This window comes from Hyperoodon ampullatus, assembly GCF_949752795.1.
Source record: "Hyperoodon ampullatus genome assembly, chromosome: 17".
Taxonomy (NCBI): Eukaryota; Metazoa; Chordata; class Mammalia; order Artiodactyla; family Ziphiidae; genus Hyperoodon; species Hyperoodon ampullatus.
Window position 1 is genome coordinate 17,678,759 of NC_136930.1, and position 20,182 is coordinate 17,698,940.

At 42.1% G+C, this 20,182-nt stretch overlaps 1 protein-coding gene across 1 annotated transcript in view; it reads right to left on the minus strand.

Annotated features, from left to right (window-relative positions):
• Window positions 1–20,182, minus strand: part of JPH1 (junctophilin 1) — a gene marked incomplete at both ends in the record, with an annotated part of 77,029 nt that overhangs the window by 17,429 nt on the left and 39,418 nt on the right. Inside the window, one exon of the mRNA XM_079722816.1 lies at window positions 135–253. Coding sequence (XP_079578942.1) covers window positions 135–253 — 119 coding nt within the window. The remainder of the gene's footprint in view (window positions 1–134; window positions 254–20,182) is intronic.

Genomic DNA, 20,182 nt, shown 5'->3' on the forward strand with positions numbered 1-20,182 from the left:
CACGTGGGACTCTAAGCTCCCACGTGTTTTGCAGTATTGCTGAAATTCATGGGGCACAGACCTTTGGATCAAAAGGAGAAAAGGAAACCAGAGGCAATGCTCCTACCCCTCCCATCACAGGTCACCTGTCCTACCTGGCTGGTAGAAGTCAGGTGACAGCTCTCTGGCCACAGCTCTCGCGATGTCACACTCCTGGCGGGCGGCCAGAGCAGCCTGGTCGGCGGCGTCAGCTTTGGCTCTTGCGTGCGCGGTCCTACAGGAGCACAAAGGGCGCGTCAGCGGGGGCGGCACCTAGTTAGTTACACAGGACGGGCAAACGGTCTACGGGGCAGGCAGGGCCTGGAAAGAAACGCTAACCGGGATCCTCGCCCCACATCTGCAACAGAAAAGTTGTGAGACATCGTACTGTTGTGAGACATCAATGAAAATCAAGCAGGTGAAACCGCCTGTGAATTGCCTCAGCCTTTCTTTCAAGGTTAATGGAAGTATAACCAGTTGTATGAAAGTATAACAAGTTCTGCGCAGCTTAGTGCAAAGCCTGGTGTTCAAGACTCAGAGGATGAAATCCCCCGTTGACTCTGGTTGGCATCCCCCTCCCCGCCCCCCAACCATGGAGAGTAGAATTAGAGCGTGTGAATTAATACGGTGCTCGTGGATTTAATTTCTATGGTAGAATCAATACAAAGATTTGATTAAGAAAGATCTGCCCAGTGGTGTGCTGGTAAAGAAGCTCTCTGGGGGGAAAAACAGTAAAACTGATTTGTAGCACTGACTGATTTCCGTGGTGTACACGCTGCCAACAGGGCCAGTTCACGCTATCAGCGTGACTTTGCTGAACATGTAGTTGGGAACAGACGCACACCATGGGCTCCCCCCAGCCTGAAGGAGCAGACGCAGTGGTCTGCTGGAAGACTGTGCTCAGGAGGGTTCCGAGGAGTCCGCTTAGTTGTTCTTTAAGCATGTTTCTTGTGTGAAACCGAAAGCAGGCAGAGGTGGAGCTGGAAAGAGGAAGGGGCTCCCTTTCAGTCTTCCACCTTCTCCCCGGCCGGTCCTCACCCGCTGAAACCGCTTATCTTTCTAGAGACAAGGGCTATGGAGAGGGCAGCAGGGATAAGAGTGGGGCTCCTTATGGCAAGACAGGGGGACTGATGTCTGCCTGCCCAGGAAGAGGGCATTTGGAGGCTGAGACTTTGGGTCATCCTCTTCCAAAGGAGGAGATCTTACCCAGCTAGTATTTAGACAATTTTCATGGGCACCTACTTCTTATAATTTTGTGAACTATTTTCTCTTATTAGCGCTAGGCAGGGCTATAGATAACTAGTGGTAAAAGCTTAAGGGGGGTCTAAGAGAGGTGCGCCTGCAGGCCTTTCAGAGACAGCAGGAGAGGAAGTTGGGAAATGGCATCATGCCCTAGCTGGTCTTAGGAGAGAAAACCCAGGTGGCATCTGGAGGAGGCCAGCAGACGGGATTCCTGGAACTAGACTGCAGGCAGAAAAGACGGGGGAAAAGGGGTCTGACCTGAGACTGTGGGGCTAACTGGGGGAGGTCCCATTTCACTCCTACTTAGGACCCAGCTGAGCCTGGAGGACTGATGTACTAGAATATAAGTGTGAGCGAGATTTTTTATTTTGGGCATTTTAAAATTTTTGGTTCTCTACTATACTCCCAAGGCACAGGACAATGCCTGACACATAGTATTTACTGAGGGCCCACTTTATAAATAAAGGAATGGTAAATAAATAAAGGAATGTCCTTAGGAACAGCCGGGTAGTTACTTAAAAATAAACGGATTGACAAAACCACAGAGACAGTAAAAAGACCAGTGGTTGCCAAGGGTTCAAGGTGAAAGTGGGTGAGGGATGAACAGGCAGATCAAAAGGGATATTTAGGGGAGTGAAACTATGCTGGATAATCCTAATGGGGGATACATGACATCATGCTTTTGTCAAAACCCACTGAACTGTACAACACAAAGAGTGAACCCTAGTGTAAAGTATGGACTTTATAGTTAATACTAATGTTCCACATTGGTTCATCGGTTGTACCAAATGTACCCACTAATGCAAGGTGTTAATAACAAGGGTAACTGGGTGTGGGCAGAGGAGGTATATGGAAACTGTACTTTCTCCTCAATTTTTCTGTAAACTTAAAACTGCTCTAAGAAATAAAGTCTATTAATTAAAAATGAATGAATCAAATTCTAATCATCAAAATTGTTACTTATGAATCGTGGAGGATGTTTTAGATGATCTCTGTCTACAGGGTACGGAGTACAGAGGCAAAATCAAGGGGGTAAGAACATATCCCTAAGAAACCTGGCTGTGGAGCCGTCACTGATGATGCTTTAGCCCCACGTGCTGTGCTAAGACTCCGCGGCTGCCCTCTCTTATGTTCTTTCAGTTTCTCAGAATCTCAGCTCTTTTCTTCCCAGAATTATTTTCCATTTTATCTGCTATTCTTAGCTAGAGCCTCATTATGTCTAGGTACCATAATTAATGAAGCCACAAGAGGACGGTTATCCTACCCTATAATAAAACCTGATAGCCCTTCAATGATAAACTTACAAAACTCAAGTACCATTTATTCCGAAACAATCGCAACCCACCACCACGGAGTGGGATAAAATGGTAGTAGTATTTCCACCACTTTTGACAACACGCTAAACTGGAGAACAGGCAAATGTAGATTAACCTTTCTGCAAATATATTTTGGAAGCACAGCATCGGTGAAGCCTTAACCCTTTACTTTTTCACTTGTTCTTTCCTGTAAGACCAGACAAGGAGGGGGGACTTTTCCATCTAGCACCTCTCCCTGTGTCAGTGCTCCTGCGTGGCTGGCACGATGGTCAAAACCACATTCAAGCCTGAAACTAGGTATCTGCTCGGGAGATTTTGGTAGCCCTGGACCTGATAGCAAGAAGTAGAAGAGAACAGGAAGCCATCCGAGTTTGCTGTCATCAAAAGTGTGGTGCGGCCAGCCCATTAAAACATCTTGATTTTGCCCAGGGAAAAATCTGGGCTTGACCCTGGTCCACGTTATTCAGGTGCTCCAATCCCAGGCTCAGTTCTGGAGCAACACACGCCCCTTTTATCACCCAAAGGGTAAGACATACTGTTGTTCATGGCTTGGGGGGAGGGAGCTTTGGGCTAGTCATTCTGGGGAGACCGGCGGAAAAAACTCAAAGTGGATGCCTGGCTGCTACATGTAGCTGGTCACATGGAAAACATCCGCGCCAACAAGGGGCACGCCTGTATGCCTAAGAAGCCTTTCATTTGTTGCAAAGACTGCTGACATCCATAAATCTTCAGACCCTCAGGAATCTCCAAATACCATTATCATCATCTATACTTTCTCACATAAAATGCAGCAAAAAGTAAGTGAAAAGCAACATCTTTCAGTTAGGCATCAGTGGTAGACTTTCTTTTAGGGTCCTATTACAAATAAACCAGAATTTTGTAGAGAGTTACTATTTTGGGGTAAAGAGATACAGAGAGGCCTGGGCAACTGGCTAAGCTGGTACAGCAGGTAGGTGACCCCCTCCTGGACATCAGCCCTGCAAAGGTCACTCGGCAACAGCTGAAACAGTAAATGTGGAATTTTTAAAAAATTTTATTTATTTAATTTATTTATTTTTGGCTGCATTGGGTCTTCGTTGCTGTGCGGGGGCTTTCTCTAGGTGCAGTGAGCGGGGGCTACTCTTTGTTGAGGTGCATAGGCAGTGACTTCTCTTATTGCAGAGCACGGGCTCTAGGCGCGTGGGCTTCAGTAGTTGTGGCACGCGGGTTCAGTAGTTATGGCTCGTGGGTTCTAGAGCACAGGCTCTGTACTTGTGGCACACGGGCTTAGTTGCTCCGCGGCATGTGGGATCTTCCCGGACCAGGGCTTGAACCTGTGTCCCCTGCATTGGCAGGCAGATTCTTAACCACTGCACCACCAGGGAAGCCTAATGTGGAATTTCTGAATGGCAGGCATCACCTGTACTTAAGAACTTAATTACAACTTGTTTCTTTCCAATCAGTAATTTGATGAGAATCTGAGGTTTTTTTTCTTTAGTGACTAAAATGGTGTTTCACGAACTCTCAAGTCACCTTACTCAGAACAAAATGGTCTGGCTTTCCCAGTTTTTCTTAAACATAACAGTGCTTTAAAAAAAAAAAAAAGCATATAAACAATACACTGAACACGCCCAGCACACAGGCCTACTACTACTAAGGTAGATGCAGATCCCTTAGACGTCTGTCCCAACTTCTTTCAATCTTTTATATACCTATTCACTGACGTAGCTGATACAGATTTTAATCTAGAATGGACAAGGATTTTGCTAAAGGTAAAACTGTATACAATACTTATACTTTTCTATTTCTTACATATTTTCTTCCCAACAAAAAACTGCTTCAAAAAATATGCTGATTTTTGATGTCTTTTAAAATTTGTTACTTATTAAGTCAAAGTGAAGTTTCCTGACCTGACTCTGAAAATTTGATGGCAGAGGCTGTCATCTAGTTGGTTCAGGAGCTGTACATGTGATTTGCTTTGATACCCATATATTTAAAGAAAATTCTTAGCAACATTTAAAAATAAGAGCAATTGGACTTCCCGGGTGGTGCAGTGGTTAAGAATCCGCCTGCCAATGCAGGGGACATGGGTTTGAGCCCTGGTCCGGGAAGATCCCACATGCCGTGGAGCAACTAAGCCCATGCGCCACAACTATTGAGCCTGCGCTCTAGAACCCACGAGCCAAAACTACTGAGCCCGAGAACCACAACTACTGAGCCCGTGAGCCACAACTGCAGAGCCTGCGTGCCACAACTACTGAAGCCCACGCACCTACAGCCCGTGCTCCGCAACAAGAGAAGCCACAGAAATGAGACGCCCACGCACCACATCAAAGAGTAGCCCCTGCTCGCCGCAACTAGAGGAAGCCCGCGCGCAGCAATGAAGACCCAATGCAGGCAAAAAAAAAAAAAAAAGAGCAATTGTACGTAAGACTCCAAACATCAGTGAATGGCAACCCCATTCGTCCAGTTGCTCAAGCCCAGACCCTGTGAGTCATCCTGGTTGCCTCCCTTTCTCTCACACACCACATCCACAGTCAGCAAGGCAGCCGGCAGGACGTTCAAAATACACACCCGACCCCGCGTGTCTCGTTCTCATCACCACTCCTGCCCAGGTCACATCTCACCGGGTTCCTGCAAAGGCTGAACTGATCTCCCTGCTTCTGTCCTTGCAGCCTGCCATTCTATTTCCCTTCTGGTTTTCTTGAAATTGCCTGACAATAACCAAAATCCTTTCCTGGGTTATGGCATCATGTGCAAGAAAATGCCAAAAAATGACCTTAGTTAGCCTTCCTTTTGGACTGTGACATTATTCACTTATGAGAGACCTAGACTTGCAAAAACCAATTACCTTGTCTATACAGTGGGCGCCCTTTTAAAGAAGAAATCAGTCTGTTAAGCAAGGAATACTCTCGATATGAACAAGAACTAGGTGTCTCCACAGCTCTCAGCTAAAAAGCAAAGTCATGATGTCTGAGTTCCTGTACCGGAAAGACACTGGTCTCTCAGTATCGATCTGCTTCTCTGGTCAGACCAACCCCACGAGACTCAGCATACACTCCTCCTGCTAAGGCACAAACGGACCCCTTAGCTGCCTCTCCGGACTTCTAACTTTCCATCTCTCATACACATACCTATTCATTGGCACAGCTGAAGAAGATTTTAATCTGCAATGGACAGTGATTCAGCTAAAGCTCAGTAAATTTGGTTTAGGAAGACTACTTCTTGTGGGTGCAATCTTTACGTTTATTAGTTCTTGAATGTTAATTTTCTTCCTAAGTTGCTTTTTTGTTTTGTAAAAGGCAGGACCTGGAATAGTAACTTCAAGACTGTGTTCTTAGGTCCTGGTTAAAAACAAGTTACAGCTTCAGCAAATAGTTGTCTTTTTTGCCAGGGTGGTCCATTGCTTCCTTTTCTAAAAGCATTATCAAGTTATTTAGATAGAAAATGTAAATTTAGGGGCATGGTATCCCCACTGAAATCTGGTATTTGACCTTTCAAGGGCCCAAACTCTTGCAAGAGGTATGACGACACAGGCTTTGAAAGTGTGGGTAGCCAGAGACCAGGCTGAGGCCAGTCTAGTCACAGATGATTCTTGTCCATGAGATCAGAAGTTAAACCACATTACTTTAGCAATCTTAGAGATGCCTTCTTAGAATCATAATTCATACCATGCCCTTGGCCTTTTTTCAAGGGGAGATAGGAGGATGAACCAAGATATCCAAGATAGGATATGAACCAAGATTCATGTGAAGAATGTGAAATGCTGTCCATTATGTGTATCACTGTCATGTTCATAAAGATCTGGGCAATACATTCCTCAAAGTTTAGTGCCAGGAAAAATCTGGTCTATGATGATATACTGGTGTGCTTCCTTGCACAATGAGAACTACATTATCCATTGTTTCTCTTTTTGTTACGGCTACCAGGATACCTGGAGTATAATTATCCTCAATCTATGTGCATGGTTATCTTCTCTAAAGACATGGCTTTAACATTCCCTGGTCAGAAATGCTACTATGTATGTGACTTATAATGCCCTGAAAATCCTTTTTGGAAACTGGCAGGATATTGAAAAAAATTACTTGTTATACTAAGTTTTCTGAACTTCACCTCCTCAGTGTGTGAATGCTTAGGGACATACGTGATAACTTGGGGACATCAGAGCCTACTATGCAGCTTCCTTTACAGAATTTTTTTCTATATTCAGAACATTTTCAAGCTTGGAAAATAAGTCCGCATTCTTAAGTACTTTACAGGCTGTATTCCCTAACATTTTATCAAACTTAATAAGCTTAAAGGCTATATTCTCTGGATAGGCCAGGTCAAAAGCACATTTCTAATCCTCGGCTGGAATATGCCAAATAATTGGCTATCTTCTACTTTATCCTGAGTTTTATAAAATTTATCTAAAATTTACCTTGCCATATAATTTATGTATTGAGAAAAACCTGATGTAAAAACAAATTTAAGGGATGTTTTATTCTTGAAATAATTTTTAGAGAAAAGTCCTTTTAATGAGGGTTATTCTACAGGTCAAAAACATTACCACTAAATAAGACTAAAACTTCATTTTATGGGAGAAAATATTTGCTGATCATATATCTGATCATGGGTTAGTATCCAGATTATATAAAGAACTCTTACAACTTAATAAGAACAACAACAACAATTAAAAAATAGGCAAAGGACTTGAATAGACACTGCTGCAAAGGAGATATAAATGGCCAATAAGCACATGAAAAGGTGTTCAACATCACTAACCATAAGGGAAATACAAATCAAACCCATAATGAGATGCTAGGATCACACCCACTAGGATGGCTACCACGATAAAAAACACCCAGAGAAGCGGCTGCATAGCACAGGGAGATCAGCTCAGTGCTTTGTGACCACCTAGAAGGGTGGGATAGGGAGGGTGGGAGGGAGATGCAAGAGGGAGAAGATATGGGGATATACGTATAGCTGATTCACTTTGTTATACAGCAGAAGCTAACACACCATTGTAAAGAAATTATGCTCAAATAAAGATGTTAGAAAAAAAAGAAACCACCCAGAAAGTAGTAAGTATTGGCAAGGATGTGGACAACTTGTAAACCTTGTGCACTGCTGGTGGGGATACAAAATGGTACAGCTGCTGTAGAAAACAGTATGGTGATCCCCGCAAAATTAAAAACAGAATTACCATATGATCCACCAATTCAACCCCTAGGTATATACCCCCTAAAACTGAAAGCAGGGTCTCAGAGAGATATCTGTACAACCATGTTCATAGTGGCATTATTCACAATAGCCAAAAGGCAGAAACAACCCAAGCATCCATCAATGAAAGAATGGATAAACAAAATGTGGCATAAACATACATGGAATGTTATTTAGCCTTAAAAAGGAAGGAAATTCTGATGCAGGCTACATCATGGATGAACCTTATGCTAAGTGAAATAAGCCAGTCACAAAAGGACAAATATTGTATGATTCCATTCATAGGAGGAACCTAGAACCGTCATATTCCTAGAGTCAGAAAGTAGAAGGGTGGTTGTCAGAGGCTGGGAGGAGGGAGAACAGAGAGTTGCTATTTAATGGGTACAGAGTTTTAGTTCTGCAAGATGAAGAAGTTCTGGAGATTGGCCGCACAACCATGTGAATGCACTTAACACGACGGAACTGTACACTTAAAAATGGTTTAGGATGGCAAATTTTGTTATGTCTATTTTACAATTAAAAATAAAAATTAAAAAAAACCCACCCATGAACAAGTATTTCTAGAACATCCTATGTATCCAGAGGAAGTGAGGAGAAAAGACCAAAGGTTGGGCTCTCAGACGAGAAATTGCTTCACTAATCCCAGCCAGGGGAAGCTAAGTCTAGTGAGGGGAATGGCGGTAAGAAAAGGAAGAGCCGAAGGACACTTTAAGGAAAGAAGTGTCAGAACTTTGAAACATGAGGGCAGCCTCCACATCTGTTCTTCTAGCTCTTAACATAAAGCCTGGCCCAGAGGCTGTCCTCAACAAATACTGGTGGAATAAATACATAGGTAAGAAGGAGAGAAACATAAAAGATAACCCCGAGGTTGCTAACTTGGTGTCCAGGTGAAGGGCTTTACTACAGAGAGAAACTGTACAGGTGGGAAGGAGAGACAGTTTGAAGGTGATGACAAGCTCAGTTTTAGACAAGTAGGATTTTACACGACACAAGCATTGCGATTTGGAAATACAGGGCTGCAGTGCAAAGCTAAGGGTCAAGGTTAGCAACAGGAATGTGGGCACCGTGATCACAGACGATGAGCTCACAGAAGATCGATGAGCCCATCAAATACATAAGTCAAAAAAGCAAAGAACTGAGGGTGGAGACAGTAGTGTCCGCTGTAAAGTGAGAGGCAGTGGCATACAGGTAGAAGGCGCACTTCCAACAGAACCATTCAAAGTTCTTGTTCTTGGATAAATCCTGTGCTCCTCAGGAGTTAAGCAGGCCAGATCTGAATTTGTCTCTTCTCTGGGGCAGCTGCACTGATCGGCTGATTTGGGGGCAGTCAGAATTAACAAGTGCAGTTAAGAGTCTTGAGAGAGGGATCGTTTGTCAATCCTGTGATGTGCTGGAGAAAGTGAGGGCTGAGAAGAGGCTGATGAATTTGATGAGAACCTCTGGGAGGGCAGTTCTAACAAGAAGGCCACTGTAGAAGCCAGACCGAAGGGGGTCGGTGAGGAAGGAACAGAGGAAATACAGGAAGCAGGTGTGGGCCACATGCTGGTGACTTCTGACCCAGAAAGGAAGGAGGAAATCTGGACAGTAACCAGGAGGATTAGCTGGGCCAAGGGAAAAAGACACTTTACTTGTATCGGTGAGAGCTGATCCTGTTGGAAGGTGGGAAGAAAGATGCTCAGGGAACAGAAGAAAATGAAGGAGCTTTGAGAAGGTAACAACCATTGGAGTCAGGTCCTAGATGAAGCAAAAGAAAGGAAACAGGAAAAAAACATAAGGACGGTGATGGGTTGATCCAATGTTTTAAAATTATTCAAAGGATTCTAAGCTTGAAAGAGACAGAGAGTGCTTTGGGCTTTGGAAACCAGACAGACCTGGGTTTACACCCCAGTTTATCACACCCTGGCTGTGTCACTTTTGCCTCAGTTTCCTTACCTGTAAAATGGGGATGATATTACCTTGTATAGATGCTCTGGATCAGAACTGATTTATATGTAGTACTGAGTACTAATGTAGAGAGAGTATTTAGTTGATAAATGGCCATTATTAGTTCTTGGCTGAAATTTAGGGCTGGTAGGGAAAATCTGGGTGCTTAAAGAGGTGAGGATTCGGAATCAGCACTGCACAAAAGTTCTAAGTAATGGAAGAAAGGGAAACTGGAATTGCTGAACAGCACTGCGAAGACCTGATCTCAGGCCAACATGATTCTGCATCTTCCTCTGGCAGGGGTCTCTTTTCTGAGAGAAGCAAAGAAGGAGGAAGGGGCCACTGATGCAGGGTAGAGATCTGACCAAGGAGGATGGAAATGTGCCCATCACAGAGCTTTGGGTAGGAGGAAGGGCACACAGCCAGTGATAGGCGCTGGACCAGAAGAAATACAAAGGGTTAAGTTAGGATCCAGTGAACAATGTGAAGTTCATCTGATGACCGTAAAGTCATATAAACGCAGACTATTATTACAGTTATTACAGTTTTAGGTGCTTTTTAATTGCTTGAAATAAAGCTTCTTTTCTATGGCAAATTTCATAGAAATGGCCTATTCTGACTAAATCTGGCTTACTACTAAAAGGTGTATCTTTAGTTCAAGTTACCAGCCGGCAGCCTTTTGGTAACAAAAGGCAGGTCAAATTATTTCAAAATGGATGCATATTCTATAAAATGAAATTAGATATCATCATGGCTACATTTCTTCTTAGTGCTGTAACAGAAACGTCTGGACGTGCCTAAAAAGAACTTTACAACACTCGGGATCTGGGTTGTGATGAGAATTGACGAAAATTGTCAGGTCAAGGCTGTTTTTATTTCCGTGTCAGTGCTGTTACGCTTTTTGTCCTTTACCAGTGGTCACTGTGGCGAAAGATTAAAGTATGACTAAGAGCAATGTAAGACTACCTAGCGGTCGAAACACATGATGGCAACGAGCAGTGCTCAGCCGCGTGACTGGACTCCAGTGACTGGGTCACGGACAGACCTAACTCCCGCTTCACTGCAGCAAATGCCCAGTGGATGCGCACTTGGTGGTGCTACAACAACCCCATTTCGTAAATACTTAAACATTAAAACAAATAAGCAGACATCATTCATGCCTTTAAAATGACACAAACCATGTAGAACTCCTAGTTGAAACAGTCTCTTAGGTAGTAAAATATCCATTTTGTAAATTACCTAAAATGGCTCTCTAAAGATCCCACATCTACCAGTTACCACTTCACTTTGAGCTGTCTAGACCTGCCAAGACAGTGAACAATAAAGGCATCCATTCCTCTACTGGGCATGTGATGCTGAATGGTATGAACGTGAACTTGCTTGGGACTGGCTTTCGCAAAGCCATTGTGCATCTGAAGCTTTATTACATTCAACATACGTGTTGTGAAGTTGTTGAGTTTATAACAGGACTGCTTTGCGAGGAAAGCCAAGACAGTAGGGGTACAGTTATTCTCTCGGCAAACCGGTTCCATTCACTTCATGTTTCCTTGTAGGCACTGTCATTCAGTGACTCCACTTATTTTACACCTGGTCCGTGACAATGACTCCTTCCATAGTTCAATTAAGAAGTCCTTGACTGCTTTCACTTTAAATCTTTAATCTTTTGCTGTAACAGACATTGGGGACACCAACAGAATGAGCACAAAGGATTTGCTCTGATTTACGTGAACCTTCTGGATTTGAGGAAGTGACTCTTGAAAGTTCTGCTTTACCAGACAAATTAAAAAGCACAATTAGAGCTAGACAAGCCTCGGAGAGTCTACGAAGTCCCTCCCCTGGGGTCAGATAAGTACCATCCCTTCTGTAGGGATTTAAGACCCAGAGAAACCAAGGAACATATTCGTCACACAGCAATTCAGTGGGATGAACAGGCAGAAGCCAGGTCTCCTAACCTTTAGGGCAAAGCTGGCTAACTATGCTGTCAAGAAAGATTGCTGTACTACTGTCTGCAGATTTTGTTTTAGCAAATGTTCTGTGATTTATTTCATCTTCTAGTTATAAACTTTTCTTTCTGCTATAAATACTCCTTCCTAACCACAGTTCTATCTTCTTATATTCATGCTTTCACCTCACTGAGTCTGCTGCCCTCATTTCTCTATTCAGTTATCTTTAATATTAATAGACTTTTAACTTCCACTGAAAAATGCAAATGTTGGGCTTTCTTTTCCTACATATTTTTAAAACCAGTTTTGGCTGACTTTCAAATGAAATACAGCTTAGAAAACATCTTACTAAAGACTATAGGAAAGATGTGGTTTTCATCAAGGTTATTCTTTCGCGGGAACATTTTAGGTGGTGTTAAAAATACTGCAGATTCATCTAATACTGCAGATTCATCTAACTCATAGTTGCCTTCCCCAAATCACCAAATTAGTAATTAACGCCTCCAAGTTTAAAAGGAAATATCAGAAGATCATCCAGTTCTTCCTGAATTCTTAAAAAGTTGTCTTCTTTTTCCTCATGAGACTCTTAAAAAATTTCCTGTGATTCTATCTGTTTTTAAGCATTTGCTGTGTTAAACTGAGAACAGAAAATGTTCATCTCATACGCAATGTATAAGATAATAGCTTACCCAAGGACGCTGAGAAAAATGGAGGCTGAGACAAATATATAAGCCAGGATGACTGGTTTTCTGTTTAGTACGTTTAAATAACACTTGGTACAATTTGGAGCGGGGGGCAAAGGCAGTTTTGAAGATGAACACATGTATGTTGAGATAAAAATGTGTGCTTCTCCTTCGTTAGAGATGGTGCTGGAAATGCAAGGCAGAATTCAAATAAAATAGGTAAAAGAATCATGTTAAATTCTTGCTCAAATAATAGGAATCTTTTCCTTCAGTTCTGATAGACTGTCAATGACCTGCTTCAATACTATTATACATCCTTATGGGACTAATAATATTCCAATACTTGGAATATTCTTGACCAGGAGCCTGTTGCTGGCTTGAGTTTCTATTCTAGAAACACTGTGATGAACTTTTAACCTTTATTTTTTTTCAGAGTGGAATTAATTGACCCAGGGGCCTGGGATGCAATGCCATGCCTGACGGTGGGATGGATAAACTCCTGCTGCAGCCACTGGGGAATGTGGGGTGTGCCTTCCTGGACTCCATTCCTTAGTGACAAATGCATTGACCCAAACGGAACTACCCCTCACCAGTCTGAGATTCAGACCAACTCCAAAGAATGTCAAGAAGAATTCCAGGCACAGAGGGAATGCTGCACATCCCAAGAGCAAGGCAGAAATTTAGGCTCTGATTGGCACTTAGGAAGGGGTTTCCTTTGAGGCCCAAGAATTCAAAATCTACTGACTACCATCTTGTAATGGGGAAAGCAGACTGAACTCTGGAGGGACAGGAAGAGTTACCTGCCAAACCCCAAAGTCTGCCCACCGCCTGGTTGAGAGTTGCCCAGTGTTAGCATAAAGGTCCAGGGCCTTCCCTGCTGCTTCGCTGGTCTCTGACAGCTGCTCTAAAGGTCTCCAGGTTTACCTTGCAGCATGGGCTATACTTCCCAAGTTAGATTACCCGTATGTGCTAAGTTTCAGGCAATGGCAGGAGTACTGGAGGTAGTTCTTTTTTCCCTTTCAATAGAATCACAGTATCTACTGGAATGACAATAGACTTGATAACAAAAGGATGTGCCCTTGTCGTATGGCTGCTTGGGAATAGCAATGTTAAAAATCCACTTGTACTGAAGACAGAGAACCTCAGAGCCATGAGAAGCTCTGGAGGATTCTGGTGGAAACGTGTAACATATATTTATAATTGGATCAATTATATACATAATTATGTACATATAATTGGACTATTATAATTGCAGTCCCAAATGGACTGCAAGGGACACAACGGAGGATGATACTTCCCATTCTTCACTCTGCTCTGGCATGAATGAGATGGGACACAGAAAGCCCTCTTTATAGCTTCATATGGAGTCCCTTTGGGTCGACCAGTTAGCCTGAAAATGTATAGGCCATCAAAGAGAGGAGAAGCCTATGAGAGCCAATCATCAAGTCCAGAACAAGCCCATTCTGAAGAGGCCTCCATTCCTTTTGGAGGATGTGGGAACCCCTCCACCCTGCAGACAGGGCTTCTCCCAAGGAAGAATTGGAATGCCCTGGAAAATGGCATTTGTTCCACAGAGTGGGAGGTTAAGGAGCCTCTTTCCATGCAAGGCAAGGAAGTTGGAAGCCGGTGAGTGGCTTGCTGCTCTACGTCTCTGCTGTTAGGAGCTTTTACTGATATTATTAATGTCCCGCTGTCCTTGTCTTTCTACTGACATGTTCCCTACGGGTTTCCGATCACTTGGGAATTTGTGTTCTCTAATATAACCACCCCTGGCCTGTCTCCTTTCACTGCTGTCCAAATCGTCATTTCATGATCAACTCCTAAGGTCTGCTACCTCAAACAAAACCTCAATGTACTCAGTGATTGACAAACATCCAGAAATGCTTTCAAATTATTTGCTCCTCCAGGCAGCACACAGAAGTCTACTTAATTCTAAGTCCCATGGTCACTTTTCTTCCCCTACTTACTATATTTATATTGCCCACATCACCATCCTGCTCTGACCCCTCTGTAATTCTGGGGGTGAAATTCAAGCTTTTTTTTCTCTTAAATTTCTCTCTGGCAGATGATCACTGTTGGCAACAGTTAGTTGTAAATACGGAACTTCTCTGCAATGTTTTTCTGAGACATCACAGCCACAGCAACTCAAATGACTGAGCCTGCATGGAAAAGTGAAATTAAAAAGGTTCTCACGCTGGTCTGAGAGAGGACTCTGTCACACCCTGAGCTCTGAGACACTATAGTAAATCACTGTAAGTAACACATTTTAATATGATAAATAACTTCTTGCGATTTGTTAAAATACCTTTTCCAGGAATCCAAATCGGAAAAGAAGAAGTAAAACTGTCACTGCTTGCAGATGACATGATACTATAAATAGAGAATCCTAAAGATGCTACCAGGAAACAACTAGAGCTAATCAATGAATTTGGTAAACTAGCAGGATACAAAATTAATGCACAGAAATCTCTTGCATCCTATACACTAATGATGAAAAATCTGAAAGAGAAATTAAGGAAACACTCCCATTTACCATTGCAACAGAAAGAATAAAATAGCTAGGAATAAACCTGCCTAAGGAGACAAAAGACCTGTATGTAGAAAACTATAAGACACTGATGAAAGAAATAAAGATGATATAAAGAGATGGAGAGATATACTATGTCCTTGGATTGCAAGAATCAACATTGTGAAAATGACTACTACCCAAAGCAATCTACAGATTCAATGCAATCCCTATCAAACTACCAATGGCATTTTTCACAGAACTAGAACAAAAAACTGCACAATTTGTATGGAAACAGAAAAGACCCTGAACAGCCAAAGCAATCTTGAGAAAGAAAAACAGAGCTGGAGGAGTCAGGATCCCTGACTTCAGACTATACTACAAAGCTACACTAATTAAGACAATATGGTACTGGCACAAAAACAGAAATTTGGCTCAATGGGACAGGACAGAAAGCCCAGCAATAAAACCATGCACATATGGTCACCTTAGCTTTGATAAAGGAGGCAAGAATATACAATGGAGAAAAGACAGCCTCTTCAATAAGTGGTGCTGGGAAAACTGGACAGCTACATGGAAAAGAATGAAACTAGAACACTTCCTAACACCATACACAAAAATAAGCTCAGAATGGATTAAAGACTTAAATATAAGGCCAGACACTATCAAACTCTTAAAGGAAAACATAGGCAGGACACTCTTTGACATAAATCACAGCAAGATCCTTTTTGACCCACCTCCTAGAGAAATGGAAATAAAAACAAAAATAAACAAATGGGACGTAATGAAACTTAAAAGCTTTTGCACAGCAAAGGAAACCATAAACAAGACGAAAAGACAACCCTCAGAATGGGAGAAAATATTTGCAAACGAAGCAACTGACAAAGGATTAATCTCCAAAATTTACAAGCAGCTCATGCAGCTCAATATCCAAAAAAACCCCAGACAACCCAATCCAAAAATGGGCAGAAGACCTAAATAGACATTTCTCTAAAGAAGATATACAGATTGCCGACAAACACATGAAAGGATGCTCAACATCACTAATCATTAGAGAGATGCAAATCAAAACTGCAATGAGGTATCACCTCACACCGGTCAGAAGAGCCATCATCAAAAATCTAGAAACAATAAATGCTGGAGAGGGTGTGGAGAAAAGGGAACCCTTTTGCACTGTTGGTGGGAATGTAAATTGATAGAGCCACCATGGAGAATAGTATAGAGGTTCCTTAAAAGACTAAAAATAGAACTACCATACAACCCAGCAATATATATCCTGAGAAAACCATAATTCAAAAAGAGACATGTACCACAATGTTTATTACAGCACTATTTACAATAGTCAGGACATGGGAGCAACCTAAGTGTCCATTGGCAGATGAATGGATAAAGAAGATGTGGTACATACATACGATGGAATATTAGTCAGCCATAAAAAGAAATGAAATTGAGTTATTTGTAGTGAGGTGGATGGACCTAGAGTCTGTCATACAGAGTGAAGTAAATCAGAAAGAGAAAAACAAATACTGTATGCTAACGCATATATATGGAATCTAAAAAAAAAAAAAAAAGGTTCTGATGAACTTAGGGGCAGGACAGGATAAAGATGCAGATGTAGAAAATGGACTTGAGGACACGGGGTGGGGGAAGGGTAAGCTGGGACAAAGTGAGAGAGTGGCATGGACATATATACACTACCAAATGTAAAACAGATAGCTAGTGGGAAGCAGCCGCATAGCACAGGGAGATCAGCTCAGTGCTTTGTGACCACCTAGAGGGGTGGGATAGGGAGGGTGGGAGGGAGACGCAAGAGGGAGGGGATATGGGAACATATGTATACGTATAGCTGACTCACTTTGTTATACAGCAGATACTAACACACCATTGTAAAGCAATTATACTCCAATAAAGATGTTAAAACAATAAATAAAATAAAATACCTTTTCCATGGTGCCAGCGTGACTTCAGAAAGCAGCTCATGGACCTTGGTTCTCAAAGTCTGACATTTAAATGCTATCAGATGACAAATCCCTCACATCATTAAAATTTTCTAAAGTAGCACTAAATGTCTGCTTGGTAGGTTTAATATGACAGTGAATTTTGGGAGAAGAATACATTAATATACATAAATATATAATATACACACATTTTAGTATGTGTATATTACATGTGATTTGAAATATATATCTGCACCAACAAATGTGAACCACCGTTGAGTGTGTTTTTTTGTTGTTCTCATTTGGGGCAAATACTTAACTATCCTATAATAAAATGTTTTTTGGTTTTGTTGAATCCCAGGGAACATGACAGCTGGAATCAAGAAAAACTAAAAATCAACGAATCAAGCAAAAAATTTCAGGAATGAATAATTTAACTGAAATAGTAGCTAAAACTCTTGTACTGAGTACTGTCACCGTTCTGGCAACTAGTAAAGTCAGGGCTGTTCATATTTTTAAATTATAATTTCATCATGTGCAGCACCAGGCTCAAATAAGGCTTTGTTATAGGGTTATTATGTAATTCAATTCATGGGTTCAAAATGTCTCCTATGCCTGGAAAGCCTAATTGCAACGGTATTGTCTTTGACTTCTGACGAGAAATCACTGAAGGGGAATTCAGGGACCAGATTTAATTTTAAAATAATAATAATAATATAGCACATTTGAAGTAGCCTTCTAAGTTGCTGAGCGTTTTAACCAGTCTTCTCTTTTGCACGCTGGGCATTTACGCTGACCTGAAATTTAAGTTATGAGGTAGGATCCCAGGGTGTCGTATCTGCCGTTGTTATCTGAGCCTGTACAGTCCATCTCAAAAGCCCGTTTTCCCATCCCTTAGCCATCTCTTGGCAAACAGCCCTGCCCCCTGCCATTTGCCACTTGTTCTGGGCTATTTTAATTCTGGACAAGCTGTGGTAGTAGGCTATATTTAAATTGGCCTGCTCTGTGAAGAAACACGGCAAATTCACATGGCACCTCTTCCCTTTTTGACATAATCCAATTGTGCTTTGGCTTTGCACAAGCTGCGTGAGTTTCTGTGTCATACATGCTGGCTTAGCTCCCATTCCCGGCCTCCCGGGTGTTTACCACCCAAAAGGTGCAGTGGGGGAGGGCTTCTGGCAGGGAGGAGACATGGCAGGGACCCAGGGAGCAGTCACCAAGAACTCTAACTGAGACACACGAACAACAATGAAAGGAAAAGGAAAGATGCCCCCAGCTCCTGGCTGCGTGTGACTGGAATATCTGCAGAGTAATTTCTCAAAGGCCGATCTGCAGATATGAATTTTTGTAAAACAAAATGCATCTACTGAGAGAGCCTTCAGAGAAACTGCATGCCCATAAAAAGCCAGCTTTCTCAGGTTTCTGAGCTTTTAGATAAAGTGGACATTCTTAGAAACACTTGGATTCTAACCGGTCCCTCTGACTGGCCTCACCTCCGTCCCCTGCCATTGGTTTCTACACTTCTGTGCTAGACAGAAGGCGTATGTCCTTACTGGAGTCATGCTCGTGCTTCAGAGAAGATGCATAGGCTGGAAATAGCCCCTTAAAATCATTAAAAGTTAAATAAAATGTAAAATATGGTTTTCTAGAGAACTGCACCTGAGGTCTTGTGAACTTTCAGAGTTCAAAGCTAGCCGAAAGCCAAAATCTATTATGAAGAATCTGAAGACAGTTAACTTTCAAGGGAATATTTTACAGGTCCAAGACTTTTGCCTTGAGACCTTAACGTACCAATGCTATATGGACATCCTCATTTTGCTGGCAGTGGAATTAAAATCCAGACTAATTATAAGATAGATCCTCTTCTTCTAGCTGATCTAGGGAGCTGAAGTACAGAAACCAGGATTTCTGCCTATTTACTTTTGTGATATTTACTTTGACTACTTGGGCCATTAGACTTCACCTGCAGTCAGCCAGGATTCTCCTTAATTTTTTGCTGAATAAACTTGACTACCCAAGCAGGCAGTAAATAATAGACTTCTGTTTTCTGGAATGAGCAAGAAAACCATCTGAGAAATGTCATGTTAAAAAAGCATTCACCCACATAGACTTACGAATTAATACAAAACCATTTTTAAATGTCCCTAACAAAGGAGGGGCCCTAGCAGACTATTTGGTTACACGTAGTCAGGGCTACAAGCTTTCAAATTTATCTACATAGTACCAAAACAGAGGGGAGGAAAATGGATCAAAACAGAGATGCCTGTTTTTACTAGAAGGCACACAAGTGTTACTATCATTATGCTCTGAATATCACGGAAACACAACTCAAAATAAATCCCATATTACCCTTAGTGCTCTAAGCTTTAGGAGAGCTAATTCCCAATTTCGAAAGATAAAATGCCATTTTCTTTCCCAAAGGCACTCCCCCAGGCTCCCTGGTATTCTTTCAGGTAATAAAATAACCTAAGGTCTTCTTAGTGTTTTTTTCTTTTCCTAAAATATTGTCCAACTTCATTCTTAAAGGCAACATGACGATGAAAAAAAATGTGAGGGACTCTTCCACCACAACTACACACAACTATTTGGAATAAATCATGCAGTTATGAGACTGGATCAAGGACCTGCCATGGAAACGCTGCCAACGGGAGTATAATTTTGGCTACATCACAACAGAGAACGGGAGTATAATGTCCCTAAAGGACCCTCGAATCCTTTAATGTCGCTGCTCCAACAGTCATTAGGACTTTCCTCCCATAACCAGCACCCCCTGCCCTGAGAACAGAGGGAAGGGAAGGTCTTGATAAGACATCTTCTTAGGTCAGGATCAAGGTAGGAGAGACCAATTCTGGCCTTAAAAAATTAGTTTAAATTATTAGCATTTTGAAGACCTATTTTTAATAACTCCCTAATTACTAGTTCAACTTTTATTATATTATGTGCTTCTCTGTGATAATTACCAACTAAAAGACACACATACTCCAAGATTACAATACCAGTACATTATTTCTAGGAATGACAGAGTAAAGGGGAAGTTAAGGGAAATTCTATCGCATTTCTTAAGGAACCTGGGAGAGGGATGAACATTAAGCAGACAAATAAAACTGCAGGTGGTAGGAGTTGAAAATAAAGGGGCACAGGCCAACGTCAGGGTTTCGGAGGACAAGGAGGGGTGAATAAATGCGACAGGTCCCAGAAGTTTACACCGGTGGTGGGCATGCTTCACACAGCCTGAACAACAGGCTAAAAAACCGAGGCTGGGAAGGTGTGAGCAGGGTGGTGACCTGTGAACTCTGCCCTCTGTGGCCTGGAGGTCAGCCCCTGCCTTTGGTCATTACACAATATGACAGGACAACAAAGGAGAGGTGCGGGTTCCTCTTAGTCAATTCAATGACTTGTAATATAGAGTATCACCACTGGGAAAATCCAAATA